The sequence below is a fragment of the Xyrauchen texanus genome, chromosome 41 (genome assembly GCF_025860055.1).
Source record: "Xyrauchen texanus isolate HMW12.3.18 chromosome 41, RBS_HiC_50CHRs, whole genome shotgun sequence".
NCBI classification, from domain to species: domain Eukaryota; kingdom Metazoa; phylum Chordata; class Actinopteri; order Cypriniformes; family Catostomidae; genus Xyrauchen; species Xyrauchen texanus.
The window spans coordinates 20,915,559-20,935,137 of record NC_068316.1 but is presented as its reverse complement, the minus strand read 5'-3'; the positions used below and the strand labels follow the sequence as shown (position 1 = coordinate 20,935,137).

General features: G+C 37.4%; 1 protein-coding gene across 9 annotated transcripts in view; it reads right to left on the bottom strand.

Annotated features, from left to right (window-relative positions):
* Positions 1-19,579, bottom strand: part of LOC127634072 (sickle tail protein homolog) — a 167,422-nt gene that overhangs the window by 23,733 nt on the left and 124,110 nt on the right. For all 9 annotated transcript variants that reach the window (XM_052113489.1, XM_052113490.1, XM_052113494.1 and 6 more), the window contains 3 exons: positions 17,455-17,653; positions 14,043-14,136; positions 1,924-2,681 (listed from right to left, as the gene is read on the bottom strand). In XM_052113489.1, coding sequence (XP_051969449.1) covers positions 1,924-2,681; positions 14,043-14,136; positions 17,455-17,653 — 1,051 coding nt within the window. The remainder of the gene's footprint in view (positions 1-1,923; positions 2,682-14,042; positions 14,137-17,454; positions 17,654-19,579) is intronic.

Genomic DNA, 19,579 nt, shown 5'->3' with positions numbered 1-19,579 from the left:
CCAAGAGAAAAAACAAGGTCCAGGGTGTGACCCTTAATGTGTGTGGGTCCAGTAACGTGCTGAATGAAATTAAAAGAGTCTGTAATAGAAAGGAGATTAGTAGCTGTATTGCATGTAAAATCATCAATATGCAAGTTAAAGTCCCCCAAAATTAAAACCCTCTCAAGTTTGATGATAGATGATAAAAAGTCAGTAAAATCAGTAAGAAAGACACCTGCCGGGCCCGGAGGGCGGTAAATTAACACACTGTAAAAAACATTAGAAGAGCCTACTTTAAGCATTTGAGATTCAAAAGAGGCAACATTTTCTGAGTTAATCACTCTACATATGAAACTGTCACGCTGCACAACAGCAAGTCCACCACCACGACGTGCCAATCGAGGCATCCCAGTAACAGAGCAGCCAACAGGACAGAGCTCGTTTAGGTAAACAAACTCATTTTCCCTTTGCCACGTTTCCGTAAGAAACATAAGATCAATTGCTCCATAGCGCTTGCAAATAAAAAAATCTCAAGTAGAAATCAAATTGGTTGCATGCGCCACGATATCGAGGGAAGCCAGTTTTAAATCGCATTCACATCTGTGCGCCTGAGATGCTCTGCTTCTTCTTCAGGCTACTTCAGGCTTTAATCACACCGTACACATCCGTGTCGCACAGGAAAAGCATATATAATGCTTATAAAGCCAGATGAATATCAAAAGGTTGCAGCATCCGCTGATGGAAATGCGTACAGACGTGGTTGGCATTAGAGTATCTAAATAAAAGAGCAAAATATACATCTATATTTACATGCAGCATCGATGACATCTCATCAATGGTTATCTGATCAATGCATCGATAGCTGCTTTATAGCTGTAATAGCTGATTTTTCATTGGGCCAGTGCAAGCCAAGGCTATCAACTGGTCAGCCAGGTCCAATAGCCTCAGACCTCGACCTGTGGGACCAAAATCGATCTGCATTCCCACCATCGGGCCAATAGCCCCTCACCGTTGCCCTAAAACCAGCCCTTATTGTGCCGCCCTGGTACAAACGTCACACAACCCACCCATTTCACAAGAAAGAGGGAAACTTGTGCTGAGGTATCAGATTCTGGACACTAACTAGCCCTCGAAATGAACATGGATTGTACTTTGTCTACAATGTTTTATATTTTTTCCCTAACCTGTACCGCTGTGCACTGGATACACAACTTGGTGAGTTTGACACCAATATATTTAATCACCTCTTCATTTCGGCAGACACACATATTGCACATTTTCATCAGCCCATTATATTAATAAGAGCTCTGATTTCATCTACTGACCAGTACTGATGATTCTCTATACTCCTTTGATCTGCTGATGTAAGCTGGAAGCTAGATATGAAAAATTGGAAATTAGAATCTTGGTGCTGAAGCGTCTGACCTGACCTGAAACTCCACCTTTGACATTGACACCGTCTCAAATCCCCAGTTGGCCTTCTTTGGCCCAAGGGTAATTGGCGGGACAGGGCTATTGGCCCCGAAGAAGCCCAGGGGAGGCACGATGAAGCACTGGAAGTGACAGTGGGAACACAGCTAGCCCTGGCACGCACTAGCAGACTCTCAGTTGGCCGGATAGTGGAAACGTGGCTATTGATGACTCACACTGCACTCACTCATTTTGTCCAATCAAATGTTCTCTAGAATGAGAATGTCCATCCACCAAATACCACCTGCCTTTAAATATTTAGAAAAGACATTGTTGACTGGGGTGTATGTGTTTGGATGCAGTTAGAGAATATTATAATGCAATGGAAGACAAAACATTGTTACAATAAACATTACTGATGCAGAATTAGAATACAAACATTAGAATGCTGCTGTATCCAGGGACAAGATTTAGATGAATGGTTAGTTATTTTCATGCTCTCGTATTCCTGTTTGCTCTTATTTATTGACTCACCGTGTCTGAGGATCTGCTGAGGGGACCAGAGGATTGTGAGCCTGAAAATCAGGGGTTGCTGGGGACACCATGCCCCCCCTCGCTTTTACCATGGTATCCAAAGTAATAGGAGCCTCTTTTCTAAATGATTGTCTGACAGGCGAGGACCTCTCTAGAGTCATGGAACTCTGTGGTTGGCCAGTGTGGACGTCCATCACTCTCATCTCGCCCATTCTGTGTGGAGAAGCGGGTGGGGTTTTGGAGCCAAGCATGGGCACCTGGCTGTCAGTGTACTTCCTGCTTTTTTGTCGGAATAGCGAATGGTGGTCCGCCGGCTCCATAGGAACACCAGGGATACTGTAAGAGCGCACAGTGGCACGGTGGTAGGGATGGTCTATTGTGTCAGGGGGTGGGGCATGGTGCTGTAACATATAGGGATCGGCGTAATGGCCTTCGACTCTGGAGGGAAGTGACATGCTCTTTGCGGCCACATCCTCATCAGGTTTGACATCGCGACGCTCGAGGATGGCGCTGGGGCAGGGGGAGGCCGCACGGGCAGGGGTAGGGAGCGGGTGTCCGGCTCGCTCACGTGGCATTGTGGCACCACCAACCCCACTGCCTCCAGAGCGTGGCCCGAAGGGGATACGAGAAGGGGAAGGAGGCATGTTATGCTGTGTGGTAGGGGACATGGAGCCCTGCATGTGGGGTGGAGGGGGGCCCATCGGGGGCTGCCGGAGTGGATGGCCATCCCATCCAGCATACATCATCTCCCTGTGAACCTGAAAGGAGATAAAGATACAATTTCACATTACACAAGAGACAACTACTCAATCTACAGTGCCACGGCAAAAGAAACCACATTGTATTATAAATAGAAATTGGGTAACACTTTATTTTACAGTGTCCTTGTTACACATATTACATGTATTAACTATAGAAATAACAGTCAATTATGCATAATTAAAAGCAACTAACCTCTAAAAGCAGCACATTTTGTGTAGCCAATCACAAACATGCCCCTTCAATAGAACAACTATACATTTATAATCCCAAACAACCAGTTTATGCAATCACAAACAATTTATAAACTACTGACATGAAATTCTTCAAAATCACTTTTAAAAATGGCACATTATTTCAAGACACATTCTTTACAAAAATGGGGGTCCATGCAATCTTGTACTAGTTTCGTCTAGCAGGCTTTTGAGAGCAGTGTGTTACTTTTCTCTTTTACATGTCAAATGAAAGAGTGCAGTGAAGGCAAAGAAAGACCTACAGAGAGCTCATGCTATTCAGTGGTTTTTAAAAAAAACATTTGTTTAGATCAAATACTGTCATTGTGCACAGGCTAAATTCAGAGCACCTGTAATCTGTGCTGTTTTATTAAATGGGCAGAATGCATGGGCAGCCTGAACTGACCTGACCACCCAAGAAGGTCCCTCAGAGTAGGCTAATCACCTTAATACACGTCAGATGGAAGCATATATTTTGGAAAATGTGTGCAAGAACGTGCACGTGGAATGAGACATGGGTGGTTACGGTTCAAAATAATTCCACAATACTTACAACAGGAGAGAGTGTGGTATTGTACCACTTCAAACATCATAAAGCAATGCTACGGTTTACCAAAAGCATAACAATGGTTCATAACCTACTGATGAATTGCCATTTTATTCAGAAACATGTAGATGGCAATTTGTTGCCTAAAGTGCAACTTATTAGTGGTGCTTACCTTGGAAATTCTATACTTACTTTGGTGTATTATTCATCCCATAAAGTCTGTGCTAAAGACATGGATGATACTTCAAATTGTGCAGCTTATTTTGGAGAGGTGTTCTATTACTTTGCTAAGTATTGAGACTTAAAAATGTGAAGAACAAATAAATAAATGTCACATGCTTTTTCTTACATTTAAAAGGTTTTTAATAATAAGGGTGGCTATGTTGGTTATGGGAAGCAGCAGAATGCAATGTAACAGTGATCTTATTACGGCTCTTATTATATCAATCATTCAATAAAACTCAACCCTCACTAAATTTGTAATTTGTAAGGGTGCTACACTATAAGCTCTTAGGGTATGTTCCGAGAGGATATTAGATTTCCGATCTCCATGCTCTAGAATGCAGAACTTCATGTCTGGGGATACAGTACAAGACAAAATCAGATACATCTGACTATAAACTCATCAATGAAGAGCAACAGGAATAACCATATGACCTGACAGATGAATGGAACTGGTTTAGTGTGAAATGACTTGTCTTTTTTTGTTTGGTGTGTAAAATGGCAGTGAACTTTGACACGTGAAAAATTCTAAGTCAGTCAATTCTTGTGAGGTTCCATTTCAGTTAGGATTAAAGTTGCCAACTGTCCCGTATTAACTGGGATGTATTTTAGATGAAACGAAAATGACCTGTATTATATGATGCTCGAAGTCGGACATCAAATAGGCCCATATTAAAGGCACTGTATATTGTGTTGAAGCAGCTAAATGCTCAAGCTCAAAATTTTGTGTGGCGAAAAGTGACCTGCCCTGTCTCAAGGCAGCTGTCTATGTAGACATTCTTTGGTACAGAGATATTTGTCTGACTATGCATGACACTCCAAATTGCCAAAAATAGAAAACGAACAAATCAAAGACATAAGAAATAGAGAAGAACACTCCTTAAAGCCAAAGACCTTTGTCAAATAATAGACTGAAGACAAAAACGATGCTCCTTCATTTTGGAGTGTTTCATTACACTCAGTTCAATTCTGCCCTGCCTCTCTTTCTCTCTTGCGCTGAAACAATGAACATATTGTACTCAGGTGAGTCAGAGCTCAGGTGACGCCCAGAACAGGGGAGGAGGGTTCCAAGTCTTCATATACCTCAGGACACCAGCATGCTATTTTGTTACATTATATCACCATGGAGGTATTTGCTGGCGATATGCAAACAAATTGTTTTAATTTTTAAACTTAATTCAATTTTTCAATTCCTCAACTAAAAATTAACTTCACTATGATTCAAATAACATGTTCTTTATTAGAATGCAAGGTAACATGGTTAAAGAAATCAAAGTTATTTTTATTATAGCTGTGCAAGAATAAAATTCACAAAAAAATAAAAATAATAATAAAATAAAATGCACCACATAGGAAATTGTCAACATAGTGTAAATGTAAAATATATTAAAGTTATATAGATAGTAATCTAATAAACCCAGATATTGAGAAATAATAGTTAAAATAAAAACAACTGCAAAATACTTCTTAGCCAATGTAGGTATTAAAGGCTTTGAAGTGCTTTGATGAGCAAGGTTCGATTTGGTGTTTTGACGTATTGAAGTGGGGACGGGGCATGTCGAATGACTCATCCCATTTAAAAAAAAAAGGCTTTTGTTTACAGACAGATACCCACACACCCCTTGCCACCATGCTGCTAATATCAGAGACACTTACAGGGTAAACTTGAGAAGCGATCTCAATACTGGCCAGCTTTTTCACTGACTTTTAGAATCAAACAGTGATCTGACAGCATTAATCCATAACCAGCCTATAAATGCACACAGTACATTGCAGTCTTTGCTTTTGATGAGGCTGGAGCCGCTTTGCAAGATGAATGACAAACGTGAGTAAAAGATAATATATTTATGTTTTGAATCACAGTTCACTAAGCATACTGTAAATAAAGAACACTTACTGGTGCTTTATACCCCTTAAACTACACACAAAATATAAATAAACTGCAGCAACTTCTTTCTCTTCCAGCTCTCGTGTTGGCGCGTCCCATTCATGAGTGATCATCCCTATCACCTATTCCCTTCGAAGACAAATGCCCTCTGCTGTGAGAGCTTCAGATGGCTGAAAGGTGATAACGGTCAGTCAGAACCCACTTTTTAAGCTATTCTTATTGGAAAATCTGTTTGGAACAACCCAACAGCATGGACTGTGTTCCGAAGGCATTATCAGCGGCAGTTAGAAAACACCCGGGAGCACTGAACAGATATCAGTCCATTTTTGTTCTAGAAAGCATTTGATTGGACAAGGTTCTGAACCTCTATGTGACATCATGGGTGTTGCTGCGTCTTTTTAGCCAGAAGAGAGAGAAGGCAGACTTGAAATGCTTATGACTTCTGAAAACAAATTTTGCCAACTTTTAGAAGTACACTAGCATAAAGATGACATTAAAGCCTGTAGATATAGACTAAAACCAGCAAAACTTTCATTTTGATTTCATGGAGCCTTTAATTTTCATCTAAAACAAGCCTATCAAGAAAATCAACATCCATAAATGACCAAGTTTACCTAGAAAGTACTCATTGTACATCAAACCATTTGTATGTATAATCATACACCCCTGCCATCTGGCTGAACATGTTGAGCGGTGCTGCAATATGAAAGGATTACCCATTTCAGTTCAACTCGCAAAGTTTGTCAAAATGATCACTTGGCAAATGTTGTCTACAGATGCAGTACACTTGAAACACGTCACAGAACAAAGCAATAATTAGCGATCTATCTGAATCATTATGATAAAAGAAAGAGCTGTTGATGTTTGATTCTCCCATTTATAGCCTATCCATATGATTTGATATAAAGCGCCTGTTTTATTATGGGTATTTAAAGAAAAGAGGCCGATCATCAACAAGCACAGAACACAATGTATACATACATGATGGATGAAGATGAGCTACAATCGCATTGTACAATCATAGTGGAAATATCACCTGTGTCTTTTATATCAGTCTTCATGTCCTTAACGTATGTTAGGTTAATCTGAAGCGTGCACACATGTGCAGCTGATCAGATTGGGAGTGGCTTAAGCCAAGCGCTATAAACATCTTCCTTATACAGCATTTGATGGATTGACAACATACATAACTAGTGTTTGGTAATATTTTTATGCAAAGCCTTAATTTGTCAAATACAAATTTTTTTAAAAAATATGTCAAAACAGAAATTTGAATTAAAAGAAAAAATAAATTGGCCTGCACTACATGGAGGTAAATCTAATAAATAGTTACACAATTCAATGATTTAGGTAAATTGTTACACAAAGAACCAGAGTGACAATTTTTCTGATTACCCAAATTGGTACCTAAATGTTTGCAGTTTGTATTAATTGATGTCCCATATTTCCATCAATAAAAAGAGAAGGCTACAACTAAAATGTAAAAAACATTTGGCATCTTTCTGCATCGATCCACCCATCAGAGAAAGAGAGCAGATTGTGCAGTATTATCTGACATGGTGGTGAGCTATAACAATCATCTCCAGATGTAACCTGAGCAACATCATCTGAAAAACATGAAAGCTCTTGCATCTCTCAACCACTCCAGATTCTCATCTCTTCATATTCTCTCTTCATTACCTTAAAAGGTAGAGAATTTGTTGGAAGAAGATCAACATGAAACATTAAACCTGTGATAAATAAAGAAATCTAAAGATGATGGAATGAGAACATTTGGTTTGAATTTGCCCCAAGAGGGATTAAAGACAAATTCTGATGCCCCTTCTTTCCTTCCTTTTCTTTTCTCACTTTCCATCCATCTTTCTCACTCCCCTGTTGAAAAGACCAGCATAGTTGGTTTTGGATGCTGGCTTCTTCCCAACCTGGCTTCTTAAGTAGTTTAACAAGCAAGACTTTACCATCATGTTTGTCAACAAACTACATGGCTATGCTGGTCCACCATAAAACAATTTAATGTTAATTATTGCATTCAATTCAATGTGATAATTAACATAAGAACAGACTTCTTGGATGATTTCACAGTTTCACCATATTAAACACAATTATGGAAAATACTTCCTAAAATCACAAGCTCTGATCTGGTTTGCGTTTCCAAAAAGCATCATTAGCCAACAATGGTTGCAAGATCCATCGTTACCAACATAGTTCAATGATTTGGAAAAAAGCATCGCAAAGTTGTGTGGTTGGAACTACAGCTCTCCACCTGTTATTAGTAACACCTGTTATTGTTATTTGACATAATTTGATATCTCTGAGGCTTCTATATCTTCCATTCCATATATATAGACTTTGACCAAGTTTACATGAATTTAAGAAAAAATGTATTCCGGGATTTTACAGAAAGCGGCATTCTGAAACGTCACGTAAATGTGAGTACAACCTTTTAAGGGATTAAAGCCTGTGAAGAGAAAGAGCTTATTAACATATTTTTAAGTGTTATATGTTAAAGCATAAATGGTGTTAATATGTTTTTGAAGAGTGCGCATATGCTTATGCTCAAGTGTGTCGGGGAACACCTAAGTCTAATAAAGAGGGAAACCCATCTATTGCATCTGTCCTATTACAGTGTATGACGAGTATTAAATGCCTTTCTGGTGTACATGTAAATGAGCTATTATAATGTAATATTTGCAGAAGTTATTACTCCACCCCTTGAAAAACGACATTAACGACAGCTCAACAATCATGGTTCGAATGATGGATGTGCAGCATAGCTACTATGGTTTCGGTACAGTCACGACTAGTTAGTTAATTTCCACAACAATGCATCTATGGTGGTTACACTGTCAGTTACATCGTTGTGCAGGAAATGCCCCATGATTGGTTAGTTTTATCTTTAGGTAGTCAGTGTGCAGGTTTTTACCAGTCATTTGGAAATAAAGTCATGTCTACAATGATCTAATCACTTGATTTGTTTATTTTTCCAGGTTAGTGACATTAACTCTTTAATTGTTAGCGCACTTAGTAGCAAGTTATGTCTATGTCTGTGAAATACTCAGCACTCATTTATTTTGGAAAGACATAAATTCTGACTACAAAATTGAAACACAATTCTAATATTTTTATTAGAGACTTTTTATTGAAAATATTTTTTCTAGGACTGTTTATGTCGACCCATTTCACATTTCCAGTTTTGGAACGTGGAAGTAAACTATTTCATGGTAAACTTTTATAGAATAGGAGAATGCATGAATAGGAGACCATAGCAAATTAGGGCTGGGCGATAGGACGATATAATCGGATATCGGAGATCTGATAAATATCCCGATTCCTATTGCGACACTCATTGACAGACCATCATCGACAAACTAGGGAAATTATCAAATCATGGGCTGGGAAGGGTGGTTATTAACTTTTTACATTTAGTTTGAAGTGCAGTTTGAATTTTTCCGTGTTCAATAAATGAATACAATTTTTAAAGCAAAATCAATAAAGCAAGAATATTCACCGATCTCTCGACTGGGGGAGTTAATGATGCAATCTGATGTTGCACTGTTAAAATACTACGAACATATTTCTTGCATATTGCCCAGCCCTACAGCAAATATAATATTTACGTTCCCATTTGCAACAAACAGCAAAACATTTATCTGCTTTTAAATTTCCACGACTATCCAAAAGAGGAAAAAAAAATAACAGATGGATTACGGCAGTCAGAAGAGAGAAAGATGGCAAATTTATTGTCATATTTTACATGAAATAATAAAAAAAAATGAAAATATCAAAAAGTTGGCTTAATTTACACAGCTAAATAAGGCATAAATGAGTCAGCACAGTCTGTGAAAAGGATCCATTGTGGCATGATACATTTTTAAGAATTACCTGCCCCTAAATGGCACGTTAAAAACAAATCAAACTGTAGTTGATCGCTTTCATGCAGGTTTCTTTCTATCTAAGTGGATGACTCTTAGCCAAAATAATCTGCAGAGTGGACCAGACGTTGTATCGAGAGTCAAAAGTTTGAGTTGAATTCAGCAGACTGTAAAGCTCATTTATAGGTCTGGTTCAAATTAACGGTCCGCTGTAAAATGCGGTCAGGTACGTTGCACAAAGATCCGCTTGCTGTTTTAACAGACTGACACTAGGACACACACACACATGGTTGCATGCATGTGAGCACAGACATGTGTCTGTGTATGAACGGATACACACAGATTCAGTTCTTGATCTCTACACTTCTGTTACAACAATCCCATTAAATCACACAAGTAAAAACATCTGTTGGACGTTCAACAGAAAGACATGTGGCTCTTGCACTTTTTGTCTGTTACACTCTTTGAGTGTACTCTACACATGTATGCAGATGAGAATGCTTTGCAAACACATTGCAAGCTTGCAGTCCCATTGTAAACACTTTTAGAACCAACTACAAGTAAGACATTTGTAAGTTGATTTCCCTTTCTTTCACTCTTTTTTTCTCTCACTCATCCACAGACACACACAAAAATGTGTTTGAACAGGTGCAGAGCTTATTTGATTAGTCTCTTAAGACTGTCTAAGTATCTCCATGCCTGCTTTTACTGAGAAGGGCAGATCATGTGTTACTGTGTGTGTGTGTGTGTGTGTGTGTGTGTGTGTGTGTGTGTGTGTTTGTTCATGCACATGTGAGAGTGTGTCTGTGTACTCCAGTATAAAGCTCTGGATGAAAGCATAATGGATCTCTTGTCCCCAGACAGTTACAATAATAACAAATGTGGTCCACATCTTGTGTGCGAGTGTGTGTATGTGTGTGTATGTGTGGGTGTGTTCTGACCTCCAACCAAACTCCACTGCCATATTTCAATTACAGAAACAAACACGATTATACTGTGAGATTTGCAGGTAATTTTTCCTCCCCATTGGATACATTTCCATATTTATACAATATGTCGTTTATTCATTCATGCCTGACAAAGTCAATAAACCATTAACCGCACGTGTCTTACATTACACATCAACAAACAATTAGGTCTACATGTCCGAAAGTTTTCCTTGGCATATTGATTCTTGCTCAGGTTTCATGGGTGTACAGATGTTTGTTAATGGAGATCCACTGATATGTGTTGATATTGAATGTTTCCTTTTTTCAATGGCGAAGAATTGGAATGACTCTCATGTGACATGAAAGGGTTTTGCTTAGAATGTCCTGCATCCTGATTGGCTGAGGATAGATGAAAGTCCTCTACACAGAGTTTTACAGACAAATCCCATTGTATCACATAACTTTGGCACATTTGCAGACCAACACATATATAAATGTGGAAAAAACACACACATACACACCCCACAGAAACACACTAAATTCTTAAACTCTGTAAATGCCAATGCAAACACTAAATATTACATCTGTAGGTAACTTTAGAGGCTCATACAAACTTAAAAACACAAACCTTATTGCTAAAATTTAGATTAGCTAGTGTGGATGTTGGTATTTATATTAGGTATACTGTGGGGTGTAACATGTTACAAAGTAACTGTAATAACATTACTTTTCCCTTTAATTTCCAGTTATTTTTAGCAATCATATTAAAGGAATATTCTGGGTTCAATACAAGTTAAGCTTAATCAACAGCAGTTGTGGCATAATGCTGATTACCAAAAAATTATTTTCAACAACATCCCCCATTTTCTTTAAAAAAGCACAAATCTGGGCACTCATAATGAAAGTAAATGGGGCCAAGTTTTGGAAGGTTTAGAGGCAGAAATGTGAAGCTTATAATGTTATAAAAGCATTTACATTAATTCTTCTGTTAAAACTCATGTGTTATTTGACCTGTAAAGTCATTTTACAGTCATTTTACAGTCATTTTAGGGGTTGTTGAATTACATCATCATGGCAACGAAGTACACTATAACTTTAACTTTACACAGAAATGGTTAGTAAGTGATTTTCTTACACAAAAATCACATTAACACACATATTGTTTACATCTTGTGGTTATACTTTTGAAATAGTGAGTATTTTGTTGTTTACAGATTGGCTATTCACTTCCACTGTAAGTGCCTCACTGTATTCCAGATTTTTGCTTGTTTTAAAGAAGCGGTCAAAGGTAAAGAAACTGGCGCAACGGTCAAATATGTCCATAGCACATTTTTACATAGAAAAACAATTGAAAAACAGCAAAGAAGGATGCAAAACAATTGGTGTGAATGGCCCCTAACATGATTAAGTAATTCAATCTCATTACAATTTGGAAAAATTATTATTCACTGATTACTTTGTGAAGTGACTTCCCCAACCCTAATCAGAGCAAAAGTGCATCATATACAGTATCTGCACCCATAACAGTGTAATTTCTTCTTTTATTTTTCCAACCAGTGTTAGCTGACTAACCATTTACAGTAGAATAAGCATCTAACTTGCAGGTATATAGTTAGAAGAGCCATTTAATCAAACCAAAGACGGCGAAACATTTTTGTTTAGCTAACCAAACAAACCCAAGAGTCACAAAACACGAGGCAAAATATGTTTTTATCAGCACACGGCATGGGTTGGGCATCAAACTTGTGATCCGTGTTAGTCACATGGCACAGCATGTGAGAGCTTGTTTGAAACTTAAAGCCTTGATTGGTGTTATGCAATAACTGTAAGGTGGAACAGACTTTTAAAAAATGCCCTGTCCACCTTAACACGTCTTGTCAGTTTTAGCTTATTATACATTCCTTGCACTGATACATTTATAACTACTGTCCTAATTTGCAACTTTGAAGATTAAAGTTCAAGCACATCTACAGTCACACATATTTCTAAATACAAAGTGTGAATGCACAAAACTTAAGTCTCAAAGCCATAAAAAGACGAAAAACGTATAAATTACTTTTAATGCAGTTACTTTTTTCAAACTGCCAATACGACAACAATTGACACTTTCTGTGAACATATCCAACATCCTGAACAACTAGTTCTTACTCCATTGTCAAAGAGCAGATTGTTCCATATTTTGTACTCGTTCTCCATCGCATTCTCTCTCTCACTCTATGTATTTCTAAGACAATAAGTTATAACAACATGTATTTTAATCCTCTTGGACACGGAAACGATTGAATCAATGCACCTTCCAACTTCTAACTTTGTACACATACTTCTATAACAGCGACACAAGTGTTAATATGCCTAGAAACAAAAATCAAACAAAATATATTTAAAAAGTTCACTTAAGAGCTCTTGTGGCACTGTGTAAAAAGTCTAATCAAATGCATATTAACCGTGCGGTCCAGTCAAACCCAGGACGGGGATTACTGCAGACAAAAGTCTGGGGCTACCTTGTTAAATTTAGGGAAACACATGGAGAAAATAAAAGGCTTGCGATCTAATTTCCGTTACATCACCGGCAAACAAACAAGACCGGCATGGCAAGAGATTAGAGGGGATTATGAAAGGAAAAGGAACTAGGAAAAAGCCTTTGCTTTCTTTTCAGTGCTTCCACCACTTCTGCTTCAATCCTGATCCAATCCCCCTGAAATTAGGCCCGCGGGACAAAAACGGACATGAAAGGATTGGATGGGGTGACCGGGGTGGGGGTGACTCTAACTGTGAAGAGCAGAGGGACCCCTGGAGACAGCTGAACAGAATATGGGATACTGGGAAGGGACCTGTTATTTAAATAATGCCCTCCATTCAAACTTTTGTGAAAGACAAAAAATGGCAAATGTTTTTACGTGGACATGACAGAAACCAGCCAATCAGATCTCTCGGTTGCACCAAACTCCATGAGCTATTACATATCTTTTATCTACTGCTTTGCTTGAGAAATAGGAATCTGTTATGACTTGCAGCATGAAAGGGGGTTTACCAAAAAGGCTGAAGGTTTTTAGAGTATTTAGATCCCAATGATTAAATGAAAAGTTCACCCAAAAATGATTTGATCATTTACTCATTTTCATGGCATTCCAAACTCATATGACTTTCTTACTTCTGTGGAATACAATAAGCTTTAATTCTCTCATTTACATTTGTGCATATCTAACATGGGTGCATGTGCCAGGTTTGATGTCAATGATGCTTAACTTTTTGGAAATTACTGTGACACACCAAGTTTGAAAATGTGGAAGTGCGAATTATATTTGAGAGCTACGATGGACATGTTATTAAATATTAATTATTATATTTAATATTGCGAATGAATTGTATGAACTCCTTTTCAGTGCTTTTTGTCCTTAATTAAATTGACATGACAGCATGTATGGAAAAGATCAGCTCGTAGACTCTTCAAAATACCCTATTTTGTGTTCCACGGAAGAAAGAAAGCATACAGGTTTGGAACAGAATGAGGCTGATTAAACGAAGTTTTCAATAAGAATTTCACAATCTGCAGACCAAATACACAAAAAAGCCACTCTTACTACATTAGTCCATCAGTTATGCAAGCTTTAATGAAATTAACTCTCCATTAAGCCTTCTTGAAGTGAAAACTAGTAGGTTAGAACTCACCCTTGCATCCCCATTGCTTGGGCGGGCTCCATGACTGAAGGCTTGCGCTGGGTCTTTGTGGTACACCTTCAGGCAAGAGTGATCTGTGATGCTCCTGCGTGGAGAGAAATCAACATTGTTTAGATATACAGACCAAATCTCACCGTCCGAAAGGGGCCGTTTGTGGCGTACTGAAGATCGGCCCCTCAGCTCTGCCACCAAAGGGTGCAAAAAGGGAGAAGGGACATCAACGCGTGAGAGAGGAGAGTGACAGCGAGTGAGGTCGAGGGAATTTCGAGAATAAGGCAACAAAGGCGAGTCCGAGCGAGACATTTGCGACAAAGGTGAAAAACTATGGTGATCTGCGGAGACAGGATCCATTGTGTCCGAGATGTCTGTTAATGTCCAAGAATAATTTACTAAGCTGGCAATGAGCCAAAACATTAACTATCCATTCTAAAGTTTCAAAGTTTGTATTTTCCTAGCGAGCAACCATGTTTCTGTCTGCCTGGGTTACTTCATAATATGTGTCAAAATGACGTGTTTTTCTTACTAATTCTGATATCTGGTCATGTGACTATAATTCAGATTTACAGCCTTGATAAAAGAAAAAGGAGCCATCTCAAAGTACAAGTTGCATCATCATGGTAATATAAGGAAAAGGACTGCTCCTCTGTTGACAGGATATTCTGAACAAAGTCTCTATGAGGGACAATTTGCTATTCATCATAACTCAGCACATTTGAAGCTTCCAATAAAATTATTAATCTAATTTGACACGGATCTGTTCTTTAAAAGCTTATTCCCAACAAAAAGTTATTAATTCCAATGAATAGCCAATGGAAACCAATGGAGAAGTGCAAACATATGAGCTGAAAGAGTGGCTGAGGGTGGAGGGAAAGACGAAAGAACAGAGAGAACAGGAGAGAAAGAAATGTGGGAGTGTTTGTTTGAAGTGTGGCATAAGTGGAATGTTAATATTAGCTTTGCTGGTGAGTGATATGAGAGATAGTCATGTTTACAAGTTTAAAGGCAGAAAAAATAGGCTGTCACTCTTTGAAGATTGACTGCAATTCTATTAAAATAAAATCTAGTTCAAAATAGGTTCAGTTAATGTGAACGCGAGTGAGTGTGGCTAGATTATCTTTGGTCTCCAAAATGTTTTAGTGTGAAGATTTTTAGATTCATATAAAAGGTATAGTACACAAAGAAATTAAAATTCTGAAATCTCAAGTCGTTTCAAACCCGTATGACTTCATTTTTTACCATGAAACACAAAAAGAGGTATTTTAAACATGTTTGTTTTAAGAAATGTCTTAGCTTTTTTACATAATATAACAGTGAATGGGGACTGCGGCTGTAAAGCTCCAAAAGGAAAAAAAAAAAAAAAAGCACCATTAAAGTAGTCCATCTGACATGTGCACTATATTTCAAGTCTTCTAAAGCCATACAATAGTTTTGAGTGAGGAACTTTTTTTTTCAAAGAAGGTTTCCAGTATCTAATGGAAGGCTAAATCCAAAACATATATGTGATGGAGGGGGTTAGCTTCAGAATCAAACCAAACGCTTAAACTGAGAAATGAGAAGCCTCATTTTTGGCTTGGACTGAAAAAACGAAGCTATAGTAGATAGAAAAGATCAAATATTATTTTTAATTAATAAATAGTTTCATTGCAACTGACATGACTATCATAAGGCCACTTTGGACATAGTTTTAAGTAATAACAACTTTCATAACTTTTTCAGATGTTTTTGATTCACTTTCAATCAAAATGTGTAGGCAATTTTCAACATGTATATCTTTGAGCATACATTTCAACAATGTCACTATATGATTTTTGCTCACAGTATACTGTACACCCTTATCACATGGTTATTTAATAAGTACACTAGTGCTGTCAGACGATTACAAATTTTAATTGCGATTAACTGTATAATTTACATTTACAATTAATCGTTGAATTTGAAAGTGCTGAAATTTTACTCTCTATAAACTTATTTTCTGGTTAAATGCACTTATTTCCTTCTTAGGAAAGAAAACAAAACACATATGTTTTGCAATTTGCATCAGGGCATCTATGTCAGCATCTGGTGCCACTTTGAACTCCACATGAAAAGCGCTTGCAAACAACGTCTCATTCTGCATTTCCGTGATAGTTAAGACTTGATTTGCTTCTGTGGTAATTAAATTGCACCTTACAGAGGTATTTCTGTCACAAGTCTCATCTGGGCTTGTTTTGTACAACAAATAGCATCAAGAAATCCTTTCTCCATCATTTGATCACTGACATGAAAACACCGTTGTGTGTGTTTTGTGGTGTGTGCGTCAGTAAAATGACTCCAGGTGGACACGTCACAAATGTTCCGCAACTTTCCAAACATTGTATATGCTAGTTAATGCTTTATTAATGGTAAATGCGTTAATCTCGATTTAAAAAAAATTACGTGTTAAAGTTTTTTTTATTAATTGCATGCGTTAACATGTTAACTAATATTATGATGTTCTAATATTTGAAATATACTGTTACCATGATATAAAATGATAAATACTTTGATACAGAATTGTAGTCATATTGCCCAGTCCTAGAGGGACATTTGACAATTTGCACCAAAAAATGACTTCATTCATTTAATTCTGTTCGTCACACAAAGCAATCATATGGAGGAAAAAAGCAGTGTCAAATTTCTGAAAAAATAACTGCTTTTGGGTTTCGCTGAGGAAGAAATTCATGCAGGTATGAACCACAAGAGGGTGAGAAAATGATGACAGATTGTTAATTTCTGAGTGAACTATTCCTTTAAAAGCTGCACATTTTTTAAGAATCTGTAAAATAAAAGCATGTGAGATTTGATTATTGAGTTGGTTCTCCAGGAAAAGGTAAAAAAGAAGTGCAATTGGACCTCAGAGCAGGTCACTTCCTGTGATGAGTGATGTCACCGAAAAATAGGAAGCAGGCAATGTGGAACAAGGAAGGAGGACAAGTGTTCAAACTTTAAAGGGGTCATGAAATGAGACATTAATATTTGAGAACTCGAAAATGTCTCCCCATTGGAAAAAGAGCACATTTTGAATCCAAGCTGCAAAAATTACTTGTTCAGAACTTCTACAGCAACACATCAATACCTACTTAAACACTTTCTTTGCTCAATCAATGTCGCCAAGTAGTGACGAGAGATAAAAATAAAGAGGGGCTGTTCACAAAGAACATGTGATTGCGTCCGTTCATCTGTTTTTCGTGCTAGATGGACATCTTTTGAACAATGCATCATCTCACTGTGGTCTCGAACAACTAGTGAAACATTTTTAAGATGCCATGCCAATTAAAATTTTAAAAGCGAAACTTTTAAAACACTACTAACATTATAAGTGGACCTCAGGGACAAAAAAGTTTTAAAATGCGTTTTAAGGAGGCTGTAACTAACAATTTCTCACCTGACATCATTGAGTTCATAGTACACATTCCTCGTCTCATCTTTGACATAGATGGCGGTGCTGGGTGATTCCAGCATCTTCATGTTGAGCTGATGAGGGAAGGCACTAACGAACAGAGCTCTGACTGTATCTGCACTCGTTATTTCATTAGGCATTCGGATCTGCTTTGTGTCATCTCCATACTGCAGATACAACACACCTGAAAAACAGAGAGGGAAAAGTGTGAGAGATACATAATTAAACTGTGTACCAGTTTCTATACACCGCTTGTAAGAATCATCTGCCTTGATGCTCTACAAGGGATCAACACAACAGGGGAAACCACTAAATTCACAAAACTTTTTCCAGCGCAACCAATTGCAATCCAGTTTAACCAGGAGCTATCTGCACTTTGGCTTATCAAAGATTGTGCCAAATTGCACAAAGAGCAGATGGTAAACGGAATTTAATTTAACAGAGATGTTTCTGTGCTTTTTCTATAGATCATTCCTGCAATTCATCAAATGATGATCAAAAGATGGAGAAGGTCATCATAACCTAGCATATATCCAGATGTGTGGTGTAGTCAAATGCACTATTTGAGCCCATTCATGTGCATGGATCACATTGGTGGAATAACTCATTTGCATAATTTCTTTGGTAAAGAAGATGCTAAAATAACACATACAGCTTGTGAAAATAAATTACACTATTATAGAAGTATTTTAATGATAAATGACTTTGAAAAATAAAAAATAAATAAAAAAAATAACAACGCTGAATTGAAAAAATAAACAAATTGCATTAACAGTGCTTGCATTTTTTTTGGGCATGCAATTTCATTTGGTTATAGGGTATATTGGTATATTAAAGCCGTGAATATTTCAATTGAAAACGTCATTAAAAATTAAATAATAAATATTCACCTTCCAAAGTTCAGTTCAAAATATTCTGTATTTTTTTATATTTATACATCTTTATTATTCAACAGGTAATATTCTGTCCATTATATTTCGCCTTACAAATTTGCCTCTAAAATTTAAATGGTTAAAATTAGGTTGGAAATTCAACCTTCGCATTCCTCATTTCCTGGCATTCAGGAAAAACAGTAGAAGCACAATCTTCACTCTCTGCTACTAGGCTTCGGGAGCAACAGGGAGAGGACCTGGCCAGCTGCCATGGACAATTAAAGTAAACTAATTTGACATTCTGCTTTTTTGTTTCAAAGACATTTATCATTAATATACTTTCATACACTTTCAGCAGGCACATTTCTTTACATTACACTTCATTACACTTCTCCCTTGAGTTTTTGTTTTGGAACTGAATGCTGTCATACTGTACATGCTGATGATCTGAAGTGTGCAATACATTTTCTTGATAACTTCCTCAAGAGTTGACTTCCTGTGGAATGTAAACACTGTAGCACAATTCAAACATTGCTCTTTTTATTTGATTGTCCGACATGTCAACTTTTGCTCAAACAAATGCATGAGTTGGGAGCGGGACTACCTGTTTGGAGAAGAATAGATGACAGGGGAGTGAGGTTCGGGAAACCTTTTGGAAAACCGGTCATAGTTTTTGCAATTTATTTTGATGCCCCGAGTGACACAAATTACACACTTCTCCTTTAAAAACTATGGAATTCAAATAAATTTAGTTAGTTTAAAAAATAAAACTTAAAGATTAAAAGATATATCTAAACAAATTAAATAAAAGCAGATATTAAAAACAGAAAACAGTAGAGATAACCCACAAACCTACTCCACCAAATTCCCAGAGGCTTAATTGGATCAAACCCTAAGGGAGTAAGAATATGAGAATGTGCTGTACTTGTAAACAGGCACAAGACGTCTTAAAAACCAGCCAGCAAGTCTCCAGTGGTTAAACTCCTCTGAGAGACTGCCAGCTAGAAGCCAACAGAAGCCAAACACAGAAATACATGACAGCTCTCTCTCTCTCTCACTGTACATATCTGAATCCTTTTACCTTTTTTTATTTTTTTACTTTTTTCTTCAGATTGTACAACAAAAGCTCATGTCTAACATGCAAGAGATCTCAATAATCTCGATTCAAATTTTTTACAGTGGAAAAATATTTTTTCTTCTTTTCTGATGACATAGCCCCACTGTCTTGTTGCCCAAAG